Source organism: Pelodiscus sinensis, chromosome 21, assembly GCF_049634645.1.
Source record: "Pelodiscus sinensis isolate JC-2024 chromosome 21, ASM4963464v1, whole genome shotgun sequence".
Taxonomy (NCBI): domain Eukaryota; kingdom Metazoa; phylum Chordata; order Testudines; family Trionychidae; genus Pelodiscus; species Pelodiscus sinensis.
Window position 1 is genome coordinate 4,486,713 of NC_134731.1, and position 21,704 is coordinate 4,508,416.

The 21,704-nt window shown below is 50.8% G+C and overlaps 1 protein-coding gene across 1 annotated transcript in view; it reads left to right on the forward strand.

Annotated features, from left to right (window-relative positions):
* Window positions 1-3,731: 3,731 nt before the first annotated feature.
* The window catches only part of VPS53 (VPS53 subunit of GARP complex), a 112,010-nt gene continuing 94,037 nt past the window's right edge, over window positions 3,732-21,704 (forward strand). Inside the window, exons 1-4 of the mRNA XM_075904662.1 lie at window positions 3,732-3,885; window positions 13,960-14,040; window positions 16,397-16,446; window positions 17,288-17,354. Of these exons, the coding sequence (XP_075760777.1) occupies window positions 3,802-3,885; window positions 13,960-14,040; window positions 16,397-16,446; window positions 17,288-17,354 (282 nt within the window). The 5' untranslated portion in view covers window positions 3,732-3,801. The remainder of the gene's footprint in view (window positions 3,886-13,959; window positions 14,041-16,396; window positions 16,447-17,287; window positions 17,355-21,704) is intronic.

The window sequence follows — 21,704 nt, forward strand, 5'->3', positions numbered from 1 at the left end:
GAGAGATAGTGTTAAGGATAATGGAGGAGCTGTAGAGCCAGATGAACAAGCCCCAAGTTTGTGATTTAAGTATGGTCTGGGTGTACTGTACTTTGATCATTAAACAATTCCTGATCCATCTCAGAAGTAGCAGGTCAGAAATAAAGGGTTACATGTATCATTACAGCAGGGTTCTCAAACCCTTCTAGAATGTGAACCACACTTCAAGACATAGGAACAGAAAGGGATGGCTGTGGAACTTAGAATAGAACATAACTACCCTGAGGGCACTAGTGCAATTGCAACATCCAAGTCATAGGAGGAAAGTATATGATGTAGGCTTATCTACTTTTAATACAATGTAGCAGCTGGGAAGGAGGCAAAGTCAAACCAGGTGACCAGCAAGTGTTCCACCGCCCCCAGTTTCAGAATTGCTTCAATACAATATGCATAATAGGTTTGTTGCAGGATAAAGGTCTTACTGTGCGAGGTCTGCAGGCTATGCACTCCCAGACAAGTAGTTTCATGGACTCAGTGGGACTACTCTTGTGCAAAAAGGAATCATGCATAAAAGTGTTAGCAGAAATCCTTGGGATTATTTACAGCACTAAGTACTGTCATTGTTCTCGGCCCCTGCACCTGTATTTCCCCGAGTGGTCCAGTAAGGGTCCCATTCTCAGGTTTCCAGCTCCTGAGCCTTTTTGAGTGGAGACCTGTATTTCTCCCCCTTTGGACTAATTCAGTCCTCATTAGTTTATATGTATAGTTGGGATTATGTTTTCCAATATGCATGACTTTGCATTTATCAACATTAGAATCCATCTGCCATTTTGTGGCCCCATCACCTAGTTTTGTGAGAATCACCTCTCTGTGTCTTTGTTTCCCTTCCCGTCCCTCTTTTTAGACTGTTAGCTTGTGGGAGCATAGACTGTCTCATGCTGTGTTCATAGCACCTAGTGCACTGGGGCCTGTAGGAGCTACTGGAATACAAATAAATAATTATGACGGAATATAAAATTCTGCAATACCTGGATTCTATGTCAGTTGGATTCACAAGTACTCTGCCGTGCTACATGAAAACAGGATTTAAAACAGAAATAACTGTGCAAAGAAATACTTGGTCAAGACAGATGTTCATTAGTGTTGCGAGGTGGTGGGGCAGCCTGAGTATTCTAGCATCAGGATGAATAATGGACTGTTGATAAATGAAGAATCATTATAAGGAAAATAAATGTCTTTTATTGTCAGGAGTGGTCTAGTGAGACCACTGAGAGCCAAAAGTTTAATTCCCACTTCTGCATGTAATTCCCAACTGGCGCAAGTCACTTAATCTTTCGAGGTTAGCGGTGATAACATCTGATCAGGTCTGATCCTGTCCCCTTTGGGAGTCTTTCTGGCAGTGGCCACTCCAAATTCTAATCACAAAAGCAAGGATGCTGCTAAGTAAAGGTCTGGTTTTCCCCCCAGTATCCGACCTTAATGGCACAAATCCCACCTGGGCCCCCTATATCTGTGCCCTCATCCCATGCCAGCTGCCCCTTCCCACTCCTCCATTACTGCCAGCCTGCGGTCCCATTTCTCTCTCTCCCACTGCCACCTGGTACCCCATCCCCTTAGCGCCCCTCCTCCTTCCTCCAGCCCAGTGGTGCCAGCCCACTGCCACCGAATGTCCCTCCCCCCACTCCAGTGCCTCCAAAGCCTCAAGGTGACTCTCCCCCCTTCCTCCATTACAGTGGTGCCAGCCCAGTGCCACCTAGTGCCCCATCCCCCATTCCAGTGCTGAACTGCCACCTAGTGTCCCATCCCCCACCTCAGTTGTCCCCAAAGCCTCTTGGTGTCCCTCCCCCCTCCTCCAGTCCACTGCCACCTAGTGCCCCATCCCCCATTCCAGTGCCCACCCTGCCACCTAGCGCCCCATCCCCCATTCCAGTGCCCGCACTGCCACCTAGCGCCCCACCCCCCATTCCAGTGCCCGCACTGCCACCTAGCGCCCCACCCCCATTCCAGTGCCCACGCTGCCACCTAGTGCCCCACCCCCATTCCAGTGTCCGCACTGCCAGCTAGCGCCCCACCCCCCATTCCGGTGCCCACGCTGCCACCTAGGGCCCCAACCCCCATTCCAGTGCCCACGCTGCCACCTAGCGCCCCACCCCCATTCCAGTGCCCGCGCTGCCACCTAGCTCCCCACCCCCATTCCAGTGCCCGCGCTGCCACCTAGATCCCCATCCCCCATTCCAGTGCCCACGCTGCCACCTAGCGCCCCACCTCCCATTCCGGTGCCCGCGCTGCCATCTAGCGCCCCACCCCCTATTCCAGTGCCCGCACTGCCACCTAGCACCCCACCCCCCATTCCAGTGCCCGCACTGCCACCTAGCGCCCCACCCCCCATTCCAGTGCCCGCGCTGCCACCTAGCGCCCCACCCACCATTCCGGTGCCCGCACTGCCACCTAGTGCCCCACCCCCCATTCCAGTGCCCGCGCTGCCACCTAGCGCCCCACCCCCCATTCCAGTGCCCGCACTGCCCCCTAGCGCCCCACCCCCCATTCCAGTGCCCACGCTGCCACCTAGTGCCCCACCCACCATTCTGGTGCCCGCGCTGCCACCTAGTGCCCCACCCCCCATTCCAGTGCCCACGCTGCCACCTAGCGCCCCACCCCCCATTCCAGTGCCCGTGCTGCCACCTAGCGCCCCACCCCCCATTCCAGTGCCCGCGCTGCCACCTAGCGCCCCACCCCCATTCCAGTGCCCACGCTGCCACCTAGCGCCCCACCCCCCATTCCAGTGCCCACGCTGCCACCTAGCGCCCCACCCCCCATTCCAGTGCCCACGCTGCCACCTAGTGCCCCACCCCCCATTCCAGTGCCCACGCTGCCACCTAGTGCCCCACCCCCATTCCAGTGCCCACGCTGCCACCTAGTGCCCCACCCCCATTCCAGTGCCCACGCTGCCCCCTAGCGCCCCACCCCCCATTCCAGTGCCCACGCTGCCACCTAGCGCCCCACCCCCCATTCCAGTGCCCACGCTGCCACCTAGCGCCCCACCCCCCATTCCAGTGCCCGCGCTGCCACCTAGCGCCCCACCCCCCATTCCGGTGCCCGCGCTGCCACCTAGCGCCCCACCCCCCATTCCGGTGCCCGCGCTGCCCCCTAGTGCCCCACCCCCCATTCCGGTGCCCACGCTGCCACCTAGCGCCCCACCCCCCATTCCGGTGCCCACGCTGCCACCTAGCGCCCCACCCCCCATTCCGGTGCCCGTGCTGCCACCTAGCGCCCCACCCCCCATTCCGGTGCCCGCGCTGCCACCTAGCGCCCCACCCCCCATTCCGGTGCCCGCGCTGCCACCTAGCACCCCACCCCCCATTCCAGTGCCCACGCTGCCACCTAGCGCCCCACCCCCCATTCCAGTGCCCGCGCTGCCACCTAGCGCCCCACCCCCATTCCAGTGCCCGCGCTGCCACCTAGTGCCCCACCCACCATTCCGGTGCCCGCGCTGCCACCTAGCGCCCCACCCCCCATTCCAGTGCCCACGCTGCCACCTAGTGCCCCACCCCCATTCCAGTGCCCGCACTGCCCCCTAGCGCCCCACCCCCCATTCCAGTGCCCACGCTGCCACCTAGCGCCCCACCCCCCATTCCGGTGGCTCCAAGGCCTCTTGGTGCCCCGCCCCCTTCTCTTCCAGAGCCTCCCTCCCACCGGCTGCCCCTCCCCCACGCCGGTGGCGTCCCGCCCCTCAGCCGGGCGCCGCGCGGAAGCCGGCGGGCAGGGCGGCCGCTGATTGGCCGGGTCCCGGCGGGCGCCGGAAGCGGCGCGGGGCAGGCCGGGATGGAGGAGGACGAGCTGGAGTGCGTGGAGGAGCTGGAGGCCGTGCTGCAGCTGGCCCCCGAGGTGCAGCTGGCCATCGAGCAGGTGGGGGCGGGGCCCGGCCGGGGGGGGCGGGGCCTTCGCTGAGTTTCTCCTCACGCGGGGGGCTCGGAGGCGGCGGGTGAGTCCCCCCCCCCCCAGGTCTTCAGCCCCGTGGGGGGGGGGCCCTTCTCAATCCTTAGCGGGGGGGCTGCGGGCCACTGACCCCCCCACAAACATCAGTGGGGGGGGGGCGCACCGGGGAGAAGCAACCCCCCCAGAGACCCACCCCCGCCACTGACGTGACCCCCGGCGGAAAGCGGCTCCCCAGAGCCCGGGGGGGGGGTCCGGGCGAGTGGCTCCGGCCTGGGGAAGGTGGGGGGTCGGCGGCCCAGGCTCTGCATTGCGGGGGCAGCCCCAGGCCGGGGGGGGGTCCGGGCGAGTGGCTCCGGCCTGGGGAAGGTGGGGGGTCGGCGGCCCAGGCTCTGCATTGCGGGGGCAGCCCCAGGCCGGGGGGGGTCCGGGCGAGTGGCTCCGGCCTGGGGAAGGTGGGGGGTCGGCGGCCCAGGCTCTGCATTGCGGGGGCAGCCCCAGGCCGGCGGTTCCCCACCAGCGATGTTAAATGTCGGTGGATGGAGTCGCCGAGGAACCTCGTGACGTTTTATCGGTTAGTCCCCGGGGGCGGGGCTGGCAGCCGCTGTATCGGAGGCAGCAGCGCGGGGAGCCAGGCGGGAGCTGGTCCGCGAGGGGATCCAGTTTAAACACCAGCTCCCCTCACGGCGTAGCCGCCTGTTGCCCTGTGCTGCTGCTGAGAGAGAGCGGGATGGCAGCAGCCCCTGTCTAGGGGGAGTATGAGCTCCTGGACCCGGCACAAGCCAGAACTCAGCGGGCTGCCTGTCCACCCGCATCTTAATACGCTTTAAATGCAGAGCCACAGCAGGGATAGATCCTGGACCCGTCACAAGCCAGGACTGAGCCATGCTGCTGGCCAGCCTGCTAAGACATTTACTGGGGGGGAGAGGGAAATGTGTAGTCTATAGCATTAATCTATATGTTTTTGCTTCTCGGTTAATCGACTACACTATTACAGCCCTATTCCCCATCCCTTGCATAGGTTAACCACAAAAGACACCTCGCTGCAGATTTGGATCTTGGTGAGATTTCGTCCTATCCCAGTGGAGGCCTGCTTTGCCATGGCATGCATTAGGGCAGTCATAACACTTCTCACGTGAGCAGCCCACACATATCCTCCTAGAGCTAGAGTCCTTAAAATTCTTTAAAAGCGACAGGGAGTCCTGTGGCAACTTATGGACTAACAGATGTATTGGAGCATAAGCTTTTGCGGGCAAAGACCCACTTCGTCAGATGACATGCATCTGACAAAGTGGGTCTTTGCCCATGAAAGCTTATGCTCCAATACATCTGTTAGTCTATAAGGTGACACAGGACTCCTTGTCGCTTTTGCAGATCCAGACTAAGACGGCTACTCCTCTGATACTTTAAATTCTTTGTGCTTCAAAGGAGGTGCAATAGAATGTGCAGCAAACCTGTGATGAGGTCCGGGCTGGCCCCATTGAAATCAGTGGCAAAATTCACAGTGACTTACCTCAAGCCAGGATTTCTTCCCTGATGTTTGCAGAGGAGCTTGTTGCTGGAAAAATCTAGAGGCAAGGGATGGGAGCTGCCTCACAGCGCATCCCTTAGATCAGAGGTGGGAAACCTCAGGCCCGGAGGCCGGATGTAGCCCCGGTTTGCCTGGATCTGGCCTCTGAGGCTCATCAGCCCCCCAGCACTAGGGAGCCCACACTGGTGCCCCAGCCCCCCTGCTGTCCTGCAGGGCTGGAGCACACAAAATCTACTAGGCTGAGCCCCCCTAGGCTCTGGTGTAGGAGGGGAATGTGGGGAGTGTCTGTCTCTCTCAGTCAAGGGCCACATCACTGAGGGTTTGTTTTTGTTTTTTTGCTTTTCACTTGTGTGTGGCTCCTGACTGATTTTTCCGTGGGTGGGTGACCCCGACCCAAAAGAGGTTCCTTGATCTTACTTAGATGGTCCTCTTGGGTGTTAAACTTAACAAGTCAAGTTGCAGACTTTCTTTGAATGAGCTACAGGGGAGGATGGAGATGGACACAGCTTCAAGGATGCATGACGCCTGTCAATAAGGAAGACACTAGCATTTCTTTGTCATTGTTCTTGGGGGAGGGGTCATTTCTTCTGTGAGGGTAATATTTTTTAAAGCAATATCCCTAATACTGTGGGGATTTTGCATGCGACTGGGGCTGGAACTTGATGCTGAACGGTAGAGCCATTTTCACTGAGAGCCTTCAGAGCTGCTGAATTAAATCCTGAGGTCTAATGGAGAGCGGGAAGTTGGCTGTAAAAACAGTACTTTGGATTTCATAGGTGCTAAGCCCCTAAGGGATCATTATCTAGACTAGTAGTTCTCAGAGTCTGCTCTGTGGACCATCTTGCAGGTGGGCAGTGTGCTTGGGCTCAGCCTCCCTCCTCTGCAGCTCGGAGCCCATTCTGGCGCTTCAGCCCTGCACGCGCCTCCCTCCCCCATGTGGTTGGAGCATCAGCACTGGCTTCCTGCTGCAGGGGAGGGAAGAGGGACTTTTGTGGGTCGGATTTGGCTCTCGGGGGAAGGAGAGGGCTCTGTGTTCTGCTGCTCCCCCTCCCCCTGGCTGGGGGAATGGCAGCTAAGGAAACTGCTTGCCTGGAGGCTTTCTCCACTTCTCCCATTGACCAGAATCATAGCCAATGGGAGCAGAGGAGTGCGGTGCCTGGGATCGGCAGTGCACAGAGCCAGGTAAGTGCTTCCCATTCCCCTCATGCCCGGACCCCACACCTCCATAGCCCTCACGTACAGCCCCTCCCTCCCGAGCCCTACTCCCCAGCCGGCTTCTGTACCTTCCTTCCCAGACCCCCCCCATCTGTTCCTGCACCCACCTTCCCAGACCCCCCCCATCTGTTCCTGCACCCACCTTCCCAGACCCCCTCCACCCAATCCTTTACCCTCCCTCCCTCTCAGACTCCCCACGCCCAGCCTGCTTCTGCACCCTCCCTCCCACCCAGACCCTATGCCCCCAACCTGCTCCTGCACTCCGCCTCCTGTCCAGACCCCCCCACCTTCAGCTCCCTTCTGCACCCAACCTCCCAGCCAGATTCCCCTCCCCTGAGTCCACTCCTGCACCCTCTTTTCCGCTCAGACCTTGCACCCCCACCTGCACCCCACCTCCTGCCAAGTCCCTGTGCTCCCATCCCTATCCCGCTCTCCAGCAACCCCCTTCTGCACACTGAACCCCTCATTTTTGGCCCCACCCCAGAGCCTGAGGGGGTCCCACAAAATCTACTAGTCCTGAGACCCCAGAAAAGTGAATCTGGCCTGTGGGAAGATCTGGATCTTTGTACTCTCTTCTTCCTCTCCTCTCTTCTTCAGCCCCATGGGGGGGGAGGAGGAGGAGGACTAGGGGAGTGAGGTGTCTCGGAGGACTTTTTATTGGGTGTTGAGGTTTTTATTTGCTTCTCACTTTTGTGTGGTGCCCGACTGATTTTTCTGTGGGTCAATGGCCCCCAACCCAAAAAAAGTTCCTCCTGGCATAAAGACAACGTTGAAACCTTTTGTTTTGCACATGAATTCATATTTTACTTTATTTAAATAAAGTTTGGAAAGCCTCCATGATAAAATGCTTAATCTGTTAATGATTTTGATTAATATTTTTTTCTGACTAGTTATATATGCCTCCTTATGCTATAGCTGCATATATACATTATTATGCTCCAGTAGTCTAATGTGGTAGTCCGCCGAAAGGTTTGCATTGAGTGGAATGGGGCGAGAGCCACTGGTCTAGTCTGATTTTCTGCATGACACAGACTGAAGAACCTCATCCAGTATTCTCTGTTTGAGCTATAGCATGTCTTTCAGAAAGACAGCCAGTTGTGAGAAGCCAAGTGGCGAATCCACCTTGTCTGTAAGTTGTTTCAATGGATAATTACTCTCGCTGTTTAAAAAAGTTGCACTTCTGAATTTAACTCCCTTTTGTTTCCATCTGTTGGGTGTCGTTGTGCCTTTTTCTGCTAAAGGGACTTCAAGGACTAAGTTAAAAGAAAGCCATTCACATTTGGCCCTACGTGCAATTTTTTTAAAGCTCCAAGGCTAATGACAAATGTTCTTAGAACAAATAAAAAAAATGAAAAGTATAGTTTTAAAACAAATGTTCTGCTCCAGTATTGGAAAGTCAACCAACCACAGCACTAAGAACTCTACATGCCATCAACCCTACATGCTGTCAAATAAAATTGGCTGTCAACAAAGGTGCTCCTGAATTTCAGTGGCCAAGCTGAGAGTAATGGAATATTTAGCATCCCAGATAAATAAACTTGTTTATTGCATATTAGGGATGTTAAACATCGGTTAATTGAATAGTCGAGTAACCTCACGAATTCTTATTGGTTACTCAACTATTCCGTAGTCCCCGGAAGTGCGGCCGGTAGCCAGTGCATGGTGGCCCCGCTCCCGAGGAGCCCTCTGCTACTCCACGCTGCTGCCTCTGTCTTGGAGGCAGCAGTGCGGAGTGCCAGGCAGAAGCTGGTTTGCAAGGAGAGCCAGTTTAAAAAACAGCCCCTTGTGTGGATTGGCTGCCTGTCTCCCCACACTGCTGCCTCTGATATAGAAGCCCCTGTCTAGGGCGGGACACTGAGCTCCCGGACCTGGTATGAGCTGGAACTGAGCCAGGCTGCCTATTTGCCTGGCTCCTGATACACATGAAATGCTGAGCTGCAGCGGGGTAGGTCCCCGACCCAGTGCAAGCCAGAACTGGCTGGCCATCCTGCTAAAAAATTTACTGGTGGGGGGGAGGGAGGAAATGCATGTAGTCTATAGCATTAACCTATAAGCTTTTGCTTATCAGTTAATAGGATAATTAATTACACTATTACATCCCTTATTGCATATGATTTTAAAGTTGAAGACATCAGGTTTTGCCTGTGATATATCATCTCCATGTTAGAGATGGAGAGCCACCTAGACAACGCAAAATAATTGGTTTTGTTTAGTTTGGAAAAGAGAAGACCGAGAGGGGACATGATAGCAGCTTTCAAATACCTACAAGGGTGTTACGAGGAGGAGGGAGATAAATTATTATTATTAACTTCTGCTGATAGGACTAGAAGCAACAGGCTTACATTGCAGCAAAGGTGGTCATTAGGAAAAACTTCCTAACTGTCAGGGTGGCTAAGCACTGGAATAAATTGCCTAGAGACGTTGTGGAATCTCCATCCCTGGAGATATTTAAGAGCAGGTTAGATAAACGTCTCTCAGGGATGATCTAGAGATCAGGGCTACTCAACTTTGGAAGCCCCAGGGGCCGCAGTGATACTCAAAGCACATGCTGAGGGCCGCTACTTGAGTGTGGTTGCATGTACATGCAAATATATATGCAAATATATGCAAAAAGCTTCTTTCACACAATGCCCCAGTGCTCCTGGCACTTCCTCCCTGGGGGCTAGAAATGCCGACACCCTGTACCCATCTGTTCCAGTCAGCCCATCCGTCCGCTTGCATCTTTCAGTGCTCACCCTGCCTGGGAGATGCCTGGCCATTGTGGAGCGTGTTCCCAGTGGAGGCCATTTTCAAAGGATCCCACCCGCAGGCCGTGTGTTGAGCCTCGTGTAAACCCAAACTGCACGACAGGCCGCGAACAAACAGGCCGCGTGTTGAGTAGCCCTGATCTAGATAGTGCTCGGTCCTGCTGAGAGTGCAGGACACTGGACTTGACGACATCTTCGGGTCCTTTTCAGTTCTAGTATTCTATGAAAACAGCAGGCCATTGACCTTAGTGAGAGCTTTAATCCTTTTAGGAGGGTGAGATTTCTTCCTTTTTCCTTTCAAAAACATTTTCAGTTCTATGTGGAGAGTTAAGATGGGGAGTTTTATATGGAAAGATTGACTTTGGTCTGATGTCTGGGATCATGTCAGTTCAATGAAATCACAACATAAGCACAATTTCCCACTTCATTGGGCCAGTGAGGGTTGTGTAGGGAACTAAACAAAGCTTGTAACGTTCTTGTTAGTGTGCATCTGCAAATTTCCAGTTTTGCTGTAACATTTTTTTGTCTGTTGCTATAATCAAATGGCTCTAACAGGGAAATTGCCAGGTTACTTACCGTATTTTCCGGCGTATAGGGCGACTGGGCGTATAAGACGACCCCCTATCTTTTTAATTAAAAGATAGGGTTTCATCTTATACCCCAGCGCCCCTCCGCCTCCTTTGCTCCCGGTGTCCCTGGTCTGCTGGAGATGGTCCCCAGCAGACCAGAGGCACCGGGAGCAAAGCCGCAGCAGCTTTGAAAGTCTCGGGGGAAGCCGGCGGGGGGGCATCCCAGGCGCGCCTGGGCTGCTCCCCCGCCGGAGCCCCTTCACGGCTTTGAAAGCCTCGGGGGAAGCCGGCGGGGGGGCATCCCAGGCGCGCCTGGGCTGCTCCCCCGCCGGAGCCCCTTCGCGGCTTTGAAAGCCCAGGCGCGCCTGGGATGCCCCCCCGCCGGCTTCCCCCGAGGCTTTCAAAGCCGCGGAGGGGCTCCGGCGGGGGAGCAGCCCAGGCGCGCCTGGGATGCCCCCCCGCCGGCTTCCCCCGAGGCTTTCAAAGCCGCGGAGGGGCTCCGGTGGTGGGGCATCCCAGGCGCGTCTGGGATGTATACCCGGCGTCCAAGACGACCCCCGATTTTTGGGGGATGGTTTTTAACATCAGAGGTCGTCTTGTACGCCGGAATATACGGTATTGATTCTGTATCTGGAAGAATTTACAGTCTGACTGCAGAATAGCAAGTGGTCCTGAGGTGGAAAGGAGCACAGAGCACATGACCCTCCAGGGGTGGTTTGTAGGAGTCAAAGGGAAAGGGGGCTTAGCAAATATTAATTACAAGACTGTGCTGGGCGTAGGGAATTGAATGAAAGAAGGCACAGGGCTGGGAATGAACAAAAGATGGTCTTATGATTAAGCTGTGATTCAGAAACCTGAGTTAAGTCCCAGGTCTGCAACAGGCAGATGAAGATGGGGGGAGGGGGAATGCTGGATTAATTAGCTAATGCATTAATTATAATAGAGTTAGGTGTGATAGTTCAAGTGGTCTCTTCTACCCCTACACCTGTATCTCAGTGATGAAGCATGCCGTTCTTTTCTAAAGCTGTATCTTGTAAATACATATGTTGCTTAGCTGTTAAAATATTAGTGTAAATAAAGGACAAATTAATGATTTTTAGCTCTACTGGGATTTTTTTATACCAGGTGACATTAGCTTTAAAGGCTAATATGGGTCAGCAGATGAGGTGGGCTGTTAGGTCAACCAAGGGAGATTTCACTCTTTCGCTGTGCTGGAGGATATCGCAGTGAAGTAGCATATTCACCTGGCCTGCAACTTTTCTTCAGTGATTGAGGAAGCTTGATGCAGGCTCAAACCACTGCCCTTTCTCTGCTGAATTATGACCACCTGAATATTTAGTGCCTCTGTGTGTCTTGCCTCCCCCCCTCACTCCCAATTACTAAAACCCTGCAGATTTGCAGATACCTGCTTTATATCCATGGGTGTCTGCATTTGTGGATGCAGGTAACCATGGATCAGTTTTGTAGTTGTGGATACAGATTTTGTATCTGCAGAAGGCTGTACCCATTGCCCTTATTACAAGTCTTGAAATGCTATACTTTTTCAGTAACTATTGTCTTAGTTTTATGTCATGCCTTTTGATCATCTCTCCACCTGGTAATACTTTGCTGGGCTAGTGTAGGAATATAAAATAGAAGTCGAATAGTTGACTGTTTTATCAGGAAGTTGAGTAGACTACTTACATTCCCCCCACCCCCATTGCTGCCTCTATATCGGAGGCAGCAAGGGGGAGAAGCAGGAGCCGGCTTAAAAGCTGGTTTCCCCTAGCACCCTCTCTCCAGGTCAGGGGTCAGACAGGGAGGCACAAGCGCAGCGGTGCTATGCCTCTGCCTTTGAATTGTAGCAAGAGCTTCAGGTGGCTCTTGCTACCTTTCAAAATCAGAGGTGCAGCGGGGAACCCGATGAGATTGGGGACCGTAGGCATTTCAATGCGCCCGCCAGGTGCTCGGGGCTGGCCTGGCCCCAGGCACATGGCGCACGGGCGCTTGCAGGGGGAGCGCGCTTGGTGGGGGGAGCGCCGGGCGCGTGGCACTCGGCGGGAGGGGGCGGGGGGGAGCGCCAGCCCCGGCCCCGGGCGCGCGGTGCTCAGCGGAGGAAGCGCCGGGCGCGCGGCGGGAGGGGGGGGGAGCGCTGGCCCCGGGCGCGCGGCAGGAGGGGGGGGAGCGCCGGGCGCGCGGTGCGCAGCGGGAGGGGGGGAGCGCCGGGCACACGGCGGGGGGGGGGGAGCGCCGGGCGCGCGGCGCGCAGTTATGGGGGGGCCCCGCTCCCGGGCGCGTGGCTAGGGGGGGGCCCGCCTCCGGGCGCGCAAGTATCCCTGCCCCCTGGCGCCCGGCGGGCAAACGGCCACGCCCCCTGGCGCCCGACAACCTCAAAAGATTGGGGACCACTGGACTACTCGATTGGCTAATTAATGGAAATTTAACATCCCTAGTGTAGTGCTTAGGAGCACTCATTTAGATTCCACTGGTCTGTTCATTTGTGTCCCTGTAACGATGGTAAACGCCACACTCAATAATTTACAACTGTTAGCTTTTCTCTTCAGTCAAGTACATGTAGCTGTGTGTTTGTTCGGCTACCTGCCCCACCACAATCTGGTCCTCACATCCTGAATGGTGCTGGACGTGTTTAAAACTCCCAGAATCCATGACCCTCCTGACAGGCATTGTCAGTCTTCATCTTTCATCGGGACTGTGGATACTGTTGCTCCTTGCCCTCTACAAATGGCAGACAGTAGCCAGATGAGCACAATTAATAGTCAAACTGCAGTTGCCAGCTCGAGTAGGAGCCTGAGCCAAACTGGGTTGTTTATTTTCTTGACAAGACTAATGGCTATCACAGTGGACCTTTTGTATTATCTGTAAGTATTGTCCAATAGAAGACCAGGGAGTCAAGCCACCTGGCTTCTGTTCTTGATTTTGTTGCTAATTTGTTACGTGGCACTAGAGAAAATAATTGAATCTCCCTGTACCTAGAGTTCCTCTCCTGAAAGGTGGACACATTAAGTTACTAGGAGTGAGGCCCTCTAAATTACAGTCCTTTCAGATACACTACATTTGCCTTTTTATAGAAAGCATAGTAAATGTAGGTGCTCTGGGAGCAAAAGGTTTGAATTGCATGTTTTGCGTAGGATTTTTTCTTGCCTATTGCAGCTGGCTATTGCTGACTTGGATTGACTAGAATGACACACGAGTGAAACCGCACAATGGTTGATGTGATTTACTGTTTGTCCAGGATATGGCTTGCATTGGGGAGGGGGACATTGCTGGCTGCATGGCACAGAACAAATATGGTAACTGAGAAAGTAGCACCTCATATTTGCATGTGATGGAGGACAAAATAATTTAACAGCCTTCCTTGGATCATTTGAGCTCCCCCAGAAGACAGATTAGAAAGAGTTGCTCTGCAGCTGCTGTTTTCTCCTCTGGGATAATGAGGATAATTTAACAGATTGACCCTTTCTCTCTCTCCATCTCTCATGTTTACATGGTGAAACCCAGTTCTCCAGGTTTGACCATTTTATTAATTCATCATATTTCCTATTACAAGTTTGTGAAAGAAAAAGATTCCATCTCTCACCACAGAGCCCTGCCAAAGAGATGGACATGATCTCAGCACGAGCTTTTAATTTCAAGGCAATGACGAAAGCATCAACTTGGGTTTAGATACATTATTAATAGTTTGTCTCCCTTGGGAATTTATAGCACATGATTGATTCTGTTGGTATTGCATCTCGAGATGTGCATGTATATTAAATCTGTGTTTACCCAGTCTGATAACTGCAGGAATTTTAATAGCCCAGGAATGTAGTCAGTAGAACTATTTATTCTCCCTGAATTATGGCTTTACTGCTCTCCATGCAGATCTGTCAGGACCATGTGGTTAAAAATAACCCCATATGTGTGTGTTAGTTATTAAAATGACAGATGCTGTTTACAGTTACAGGTGATCACGCTGATATTTTGTGTTTCTTTTCCCCCTCTCTAGGTGTTTCCCAGCCAAGATCCACTGGACCGGGCAGACTTCAATGCTGTGGAGTATATTAATACTCTCTTTCCAACTGAGCAAGTAAGCCAGATGCTTGGGATTTCGCTGTCCTATGCGGTAACCTTAATAGTAACTCAGGGTGTGTCTAGACTGCATCCCTTTTCTCAAAAAAGGGATGTAAATTAGACACTTCGAAATTGCAAACGAAGCCGGGATTTAAATTTCCCTTGCTTCATTTGCATAATGGCGGCCGCAGGTTTTCTTGACATGGGGCTTTTTGATATAAAAACAGCAGTTTAGATGGGGATCTTTTGAAAATAAAACTCTTTTTTGAAAGATCCTGTAAACCTCATTTTTATTTTATTTTCAAAAGATCCCCGTCTAAACTGCCATTTTTCTGTCGAAAAGCCCCGTGTCAAAAAAAAACTGTAGCCGCCATTATGCAAATGAAGCACGGGAAATTTAAATCCCGGCTTCATTTGCAATTTCAAAGTGTCTAATTTACATCCCTTTTTCGAGAAAAGGGATGTAGTCTAGACACAACCTCAGTGTTTAAATACCCCTGCACATCAATAGAAAGACAGGTTTAAAAATTATACTCAGTGCTTCTTTCAAAAGAACACCAACATTTCAGGGGTTATTACTTTCTAAATTCAAACCTAGTGAAATAGTCACAGTCTCCACGTATCCCAGTGTGCTAGCTTCAGTTTCAAATAAAACAAAAGTTCCATTTGGGTCTCTAGAAACAGTTTCACTATGCAAGGGTTGGTTTGTTTGTTTTTTCAGTTGAATTTCAGATTCTTCTGGATCAAAATACTGGGTGGCCCCAAGAATACTAGCTAAACCAAGGATGTTTTGAATGTGAAGTGTCAACAAGTACTGTCACAATCAGACTAGATTTTAAAACCATTTTTTTCCTTTCTGGGATGAGGAATGGAGATTTAGTGGAGTCAAATCTAGGGATGTAAGCGACTAGTTGACTATCTGATAAGTGAATGCTTATCTGATAGTTGACTAGTGACTCAACTAGTCGCTTCCCCGCTTTCTGCCTCTATTAGAGAGAGGCAGCAAGGGGGGGAGCAGGATTCAGTGCTGGGGGGAGCCGGCTTAAAAGCAGGTTCCCCCCAGCCCCATCTCCGTGGGGAGAAGGGGCAGGGGCGCAGCGGGGAACTGGCAGCACTTCCGCCATTGAGATATAGCAAGAGCATGGCTCTTGCACGTTTCAAAAGCAACGTGCCGCTGGACCAGCAGGGGACTGTTTGAGCCCCTCGCTGCCCCATGCAGCGCTTCTGCCTTTGAAATGTAGCAAGAGCCGGTAGGATGGAGGCACCCTTATCACCTAATCTAATAGTAGATGCAAATTACATTGACTTTGATTAGCTGGGGGAGGTATAGCTCAGTGGTTTGAGCATTGGCCTGCCAAAACCAGGGTTGTGAGCTCAATCCTTGAGGGGGCCATTTAGGGATCTGGGGCAAATCTATCAGGGATGGTATTTAGTCCTGCCGTGAGGGCAGGGGAGTAGACTCGATGACCTCTCTAGGTCCCTTCCAGTTCTATGAGAGAGGTATATCTCCATATATATTATATTAAATGTAACATCCTTAGTCAGATCCTTCCCTAGTTCCAACACACAGCTTAGGCTTGGCTTAAAGATGGGAGGTTGTGATAAAGTGGGGATTGAATTCACTCTGTTTGCTTTGTTACGTTGCATATGATTTCTGCTGTCGTGTGGTAACCCTGTGTGTGTGCCTCAATTTCTCTGGGCACCACACCATTATCTAGATGAACTCCGAAAAACTTCCTAGATTCTGCTGCATTTGGGTTCACTATAGCAGCAGAGAAGATGGCAGGATTTTTCCTTTCAGGTGTTTCTGTTCAACTTTCTCTGCTGGGTTTGCTCACACCCAGGTAAAGGAGAAATACTAGTCAGGCATCCTTCATTGCGGGATATCCTGATGTCCTTGGATTTCATGCATTCAGGGTGCATTGCATTTCTCTGGGGCCAGTGGATGTTCAAAGTACTGTAAAGTGGAACATACTTTGTTCCTGTTTGCTCTTTGACTGTGTTATCCACTAGAGGTCACCATTCCCATTCCCTTTAACAGTTTCCTCTGAGAGAAGATTCCTAAAATTGCAAAGAGAAATCGTAGCTGTACCCAGCGTGTTTATATATGTTCGGGGCAAGTTGAAGAGTTATTGTCTGTGGATCTGGTTTCTGTTCCAAGCTGTACCAGTGAGCTCGATGTGACCAAGTCAGCAAACTGCTCAGTGCCTTAGTTTCCCTGTCTATAACATAGGGATTATGCTACTGGACCACCTTTGTAAAATGCTATGAAAGAAAATGTAAAGTATTATTCAAAGGTCAGTTTAAGTCTGATATGCATGTAGGTAACAAGAAAATATTTTTCTCTTGAAAAATTGTTATTTATCTTGCAGTCTTTGGCAAATATTGATGAAGTTGTAAACAAAATCAGACTGAAAATATGGTAAGTCATGCTCTGTTTCATGTCATTGTCACATGGGTGGGAAATGGCTGTATGGTCATGGGACTTAGTACATTTCCATTAAATATCAATGCTGCTGTTTCTCCAACTCTTTTGAAACCAGACAGTTTTTATGCCTACGTTTTAAGCATAAAAACTATCTGAAGGAAGAGTTGGGGAGGTTTTCAAAAAAGAAAATATTTCTAGTACACTTTATCATTTAAAAAGATTTTTCATCCAACTCTTTCCTGTAGTGTGTGCCATTCAAATTACATCGCTCTCATGCAATGTTTCTCAACCTCACACAAGACAATTGGGGGAATTGTGAGGCACTAAAAATTGTTTCAATTCTAAAGCAACGAAAAATAAAACTGACAGGATAACTTTGGTGGCCAAAACCTCCAACGATGGTGAGGTCAAATGTCGTAGCTATTGTAACAGTTGTAGTGTGTCGGCTTTATTGTTGTCATTTGTGCATTTGATATAAATCTAAGAGTGTAAAATGTAAGGGGTTTGTGATATTTATTTTTACTCTGGAGAAAGGGGTGAGAAACATTGTTCTAGTGCAGGAGGACTAGAAAAGGAAACTGCCCAGTCTGATAACATTGTCTAGGTGGGGTGGAAGGCAAAAAGTGAACTGAGTTCTCTTATTTTGCCAATATTCAGTGTTTCTAATAATCAGGAGAATATCAGGTATTTATAAAAATGTCTGTTTTATGTTGTCAGCGCCATTAAAAAATACAGCTTAAGTACAGGGTTTTTCCCCTCTGTGCTTGTGTTTTTACAAATGAACTCTGCTGTGAATGTAGCGGGTTTATGTTGACATTGTCTGCTTTCCCCCCAGGAGGCTGGATGACAATATTCGAACAGTAGTGAGAGGACAGACAAATGTGGGTCAAGATGGTCGACAGGTACATGTCTTATATCTCACAAACTCTCAAGGCTTGCTTCTCCCACCACGAAATAGAAAAACAGCTATGGCATGCAGAAGTTCACATTGCAGGCCATAGAACCTCATCCACCCACTTCTGTAATAGACCCCTCGCTGCTGGCTGAGTTACTGAATTCCTCAAATCAGGGTTTAAAGACTTCAAGTTGTAGAGAGTCCTCAGTTTGCACTAGTTGAAACCTGCAAGCGACCCATGTCCCATGCTGCAAAGGAAGATGGAAACACCCTCCCCCCCTGCTACCGGGGTCTCTGCCAATTTGAGGTGACCGAACATTTATTTCCTGAGTCCAAATATGGTGATCACGTAGACCCTGAGCATATGGGCAAGACCCACTAGGCAGATACCTGGGAAATAATTATTTGTGGTCACTCAGAGCCATTGGCACGCAGTGTCCCATTGTAGAGATGCTACTAATGTCTCATACACACATAAGAAACACTGTATGTACCAGGGAGAATGAATACTGTTGATTATACTGAAGAGCCACTTGCAGGGACAGCTCTTCTTAGCCCTCTTCTGATTGGCCTACTGAAGGAAACGAGAGAGAAATTGAATTAACTAAATCAAAACAGAAATGTGATGACTGCAGTTGAGTTGGTCTCTGAAGTTGATTCCAGAGGTAGAGGCGTAAAGCAGGTAAAAGTAGACCTGTCAAGCTGGAGTGGATAGCGCCGAGGATTGGTACTGGGATATGGTGCTTTTTAACCAGGTCCCTGGTTGGAATGGCCTAGGCCATTACTGTCTGTGTGGCCCCCCTGAAATCAACTGGCAGGTTTTAGTTTATTATGTATTTGACAAGTGTCTGAACCCCATACCTGGGACTGGACAGAAAGGCCAAGGACAGAGTGGCCATGAAGGTTGAACTATCCTTGTTCCCAAAATCATGATTCAGTGTTGAGGCCGTGAGCACTGTTGCTACATGTTCTGTAGCTGCTCTGTGGGTGAACGTGGAGCTTCTTTATCCATTCAGCACCTTCCGTGAGTGTCGCATTTAGTGCTAAGAGGAGGAGGCGAGGTGTAAAAGCTAGTACCTGTAGCTGGGATTGCCTTTTTCCCCACTAGTAAGACCCTTGGGTTGTATTTTTCTGGTTTTCCTGCAGTAGGGTTTTGTCTGGGTTTGCTCCTTTCCTTGTGGAGGGCGCAGCGATAGACTCTGTGGAAAGCTTCCGTCTGAAGTGCACCTGCTTGCAAAAATCTGCCATGATGAAAGGCCGAGTGGTAGGCAAATTGGAGCTCTCGAGCCCATGTGCCAAGTGATGAAAGATGGGTGGTTGTGCATGGAAAGACCACACAGACCGCCATTACGATGTGTTCCGTTTGCCCACTCCCAACAGTCTGATCTTGTCCTTTATAGTCACAAATAAAAGAACCTACACAAGCAGGTCTTGTGGAGAGTGGACTGAGCTGGTAGCCTGAGTTCTCATCCTGTTTCCGACACTGATTCTTGCTGTTTTCTAAGTAAATTACTGAGCCTTGTTTAGTCTCAGTATTAATGTCTGGAAAATGGGGTTGTTTATTTACTTCAGGAGGGCTGTTTAACATTAGCATGGTTCCCTGAGCCCTAAATTTTACTGAGTGAGGGGCACACTTGGCACATATTGTGGTGCAGACTGTTCCAAGCGGAAGGGAAGGTGTGACAGACATCCTGGGTCAGGAGTAAAGTGGGCAAACCAGGAGACTGGTCAGGAAAAATGCCAGGCGCAGGCACACTTTTTGGCCTGAGGGTCACATCAGGTAAGGAAATTGTACGGAGGGCAAGTGCCAACCCGCCACTGAGGGAGCTGAAGCTGCAGAGAGTAGAAGTGGAGGGGTAGGGGCTAGCTGCCCCTGCTCACCATGCTGCCTGGCAAGGCTATCCCAACCCCCTATTTGGGGTGTGTTTGTGTTTGTGTTTGTTTCAGACCGAAGGGTCCAATGGTCTCTTTGTGGCCCATGGGTCGTAGTTTGCCCTCCTCTGAGAAATGAGGTCACAAGTATATGTAGAAGGGGAGTTACTGATGCAGAAGAGAAGCCGCTGCAGCAGTTGGAGAAAAGGGTTGAAACTAGGGATGTGTAAGGCTAACTGGTAAGCATCAGCCTTAATGGGTGATACTTTCCTGTTCTGGTTAACCAGTGGGGGCTGGAGCAGCTCCAGCCCCACAGGGCCTGCCGTGGACAAGTGTGCTCAAACAGGCCAAGCCTTGGCACTGAAACAGTACTGGAGGGGTAAATATGTTTGTGAACCTCCCAGTGAATTTTCCTGTTAAAGGATTAATTAAAATTCCCTCAGAATAAACCCACAAAATATTTACATGTGTAGCATGTCTCAGCGGAGCACCTTTTGAAGTGGTTGGGTGCAGTTTTTAGTCATGAATGTTTCTGTGCTTCCTGCTGTTCAAGGCAAGAGTGCTTTATGTTACTGAGTGCCACCAGAGTCTTAAAGGTGCTTGTCTAGAAATGTAACTACCCCTGTAATACTTGCAAAGATTTTGAAATATGGACACCAAGGACTTTCTGAAAACATTATTCTCGTTCTCAAAGAGCCATGTGTATTTTAAAGAATGCACATTTTCTTCTTTGTCTTTGCAATGTATAGGGGTATGCACGTTTTATACATGAATTGCTGGAACTAAGCTATGTCGGAGTGTCAATATTGGGAAGGGCAGGCCTAGAAGTACAAAGCACGCAGGAATGTCAGTAATTCCAGACCCCAGATATTAGTAGGGCAAAGGGTACTGCTGTTGAGCAGGTCATGTTACAGAGCGAGAGAAAGTTTTGAATAGCATTTCAGTGTGCGATGGAATTTTGCATTCATCTCCCCAGAACCCAGAAGAAAGGAAGCACAGAAGAAATAATTGCTGTTCCTTTTCCCTCCACAGTTCGTTCTTTCTGAGTGGCTCAGGATGCAGGCATGTGGAGAGAGAGAGGCCCTTTCAGATAATGGTCTTGTTAATAGTTTGTGGGGGTGAAAACCTTGATCTTTAGCACCGGCTGTCTGTTCTTGTGCTGAAGGGAGCCTTTGTTCGACTAGCGCATGTTCAGTGGAAATACGGATGCTCAGAAATGTGAAGTTTTTATAGGGAAAGAGGCCCACTTTTTCCCTCTTGGAGGGAACAGAGGAAGAGTTTAATTTTCCAAAGTCTTGTAAGAATTTGTTTCTAAGGACCAACAAGCAAGGTACAGCTAAAAGAAACCGATGCTCTGTTGTGGGAAGAATCAGTGCTGAATCAGAGGGAGTGAGATGACTTTAAAAAAAAAAAAAAAACAGCAGCATGCTTCAAGCATAAAACCATGCTGATCAGGAACCCTTATTTATCTCCTGTCTGGAGCCTAGGTTTGACATGTCATCTGAATTCTCCCACCATGATTTTTTCCCGGCAGAAGTTTCCATCCTAATTCAGGGTTTCTTCTTATTCCTTATCACCTTTCTTAGGATCATTTTGTCTGTTGCTGGAAATTGATTCATGTGTAGAACTGGCAGCTACCTTTTTTACTTGCTAACTCTAACTCTTTCCTGCTGTGTCTTCCCCTTCCTACTCCCAGAAACCAAGCCATAGTAAATGGCTCTGTGCTGCTTATCTAAAGGAGCGCTTTCCCTTCGCTTATGCAGTATTTCTAATTTCAAATGTGTGGCAGATGATGTGATCGGGGGCATCAGTCTACTCTAGTAGAGCTCGGCTAGGCTTGGGCATGTTGGGACGTCTACATCTGTCATTCAAAACATCGTTCCTGGATTGCAGGTTCTTCTGTGTGCATGTTTGGTGAGAGCATTCTATTTCATGAGTTTACAGTCTGTAATCTGTACTATTATAAAAGGAGAGGTGTCCGTCACGCCGTCTGTCACAGAGAACATTTGAGAAGACATGAAAAGTTTCTAGGGGGAGACAGGCCCCTGGCCCTACCTACAGTCCTGCCCCCTCTGCTGAGGCCCCACCACGGGGAGGGTAGGAGAAGAACAGCACACACCCCTCCCCCTCCATGGGGAGAGGAAGAGTGCATGCACAGCCTAGCATCCCTGGAGCAGTGGGGAGGGAAGAGGACGTGTGCCCCCTTCCCGCTCCCGGGAGCAGCGGGGAGGGAGGAGGCCACGTGACTCCAGCCTCCCTGGCCTCAGAGCAGCAGGAAGGGAGGAGGCCACATGTATGTCTACGGTCTCAATGGGACGGGTAACACGTAGTGTTAATCGTTCCCGTGCTCAGACATTTTTGTCTCCTGATAGGCAGCCAGGAAGTTGTGAGTTTAATTCCACCGCTGAAACCAACTCGCTCTTTGGCTTTGAGCGTTACCTCGTCTCTCTACATCAGTCTCCTCCTCTCTGAAAAGGGGGTGATA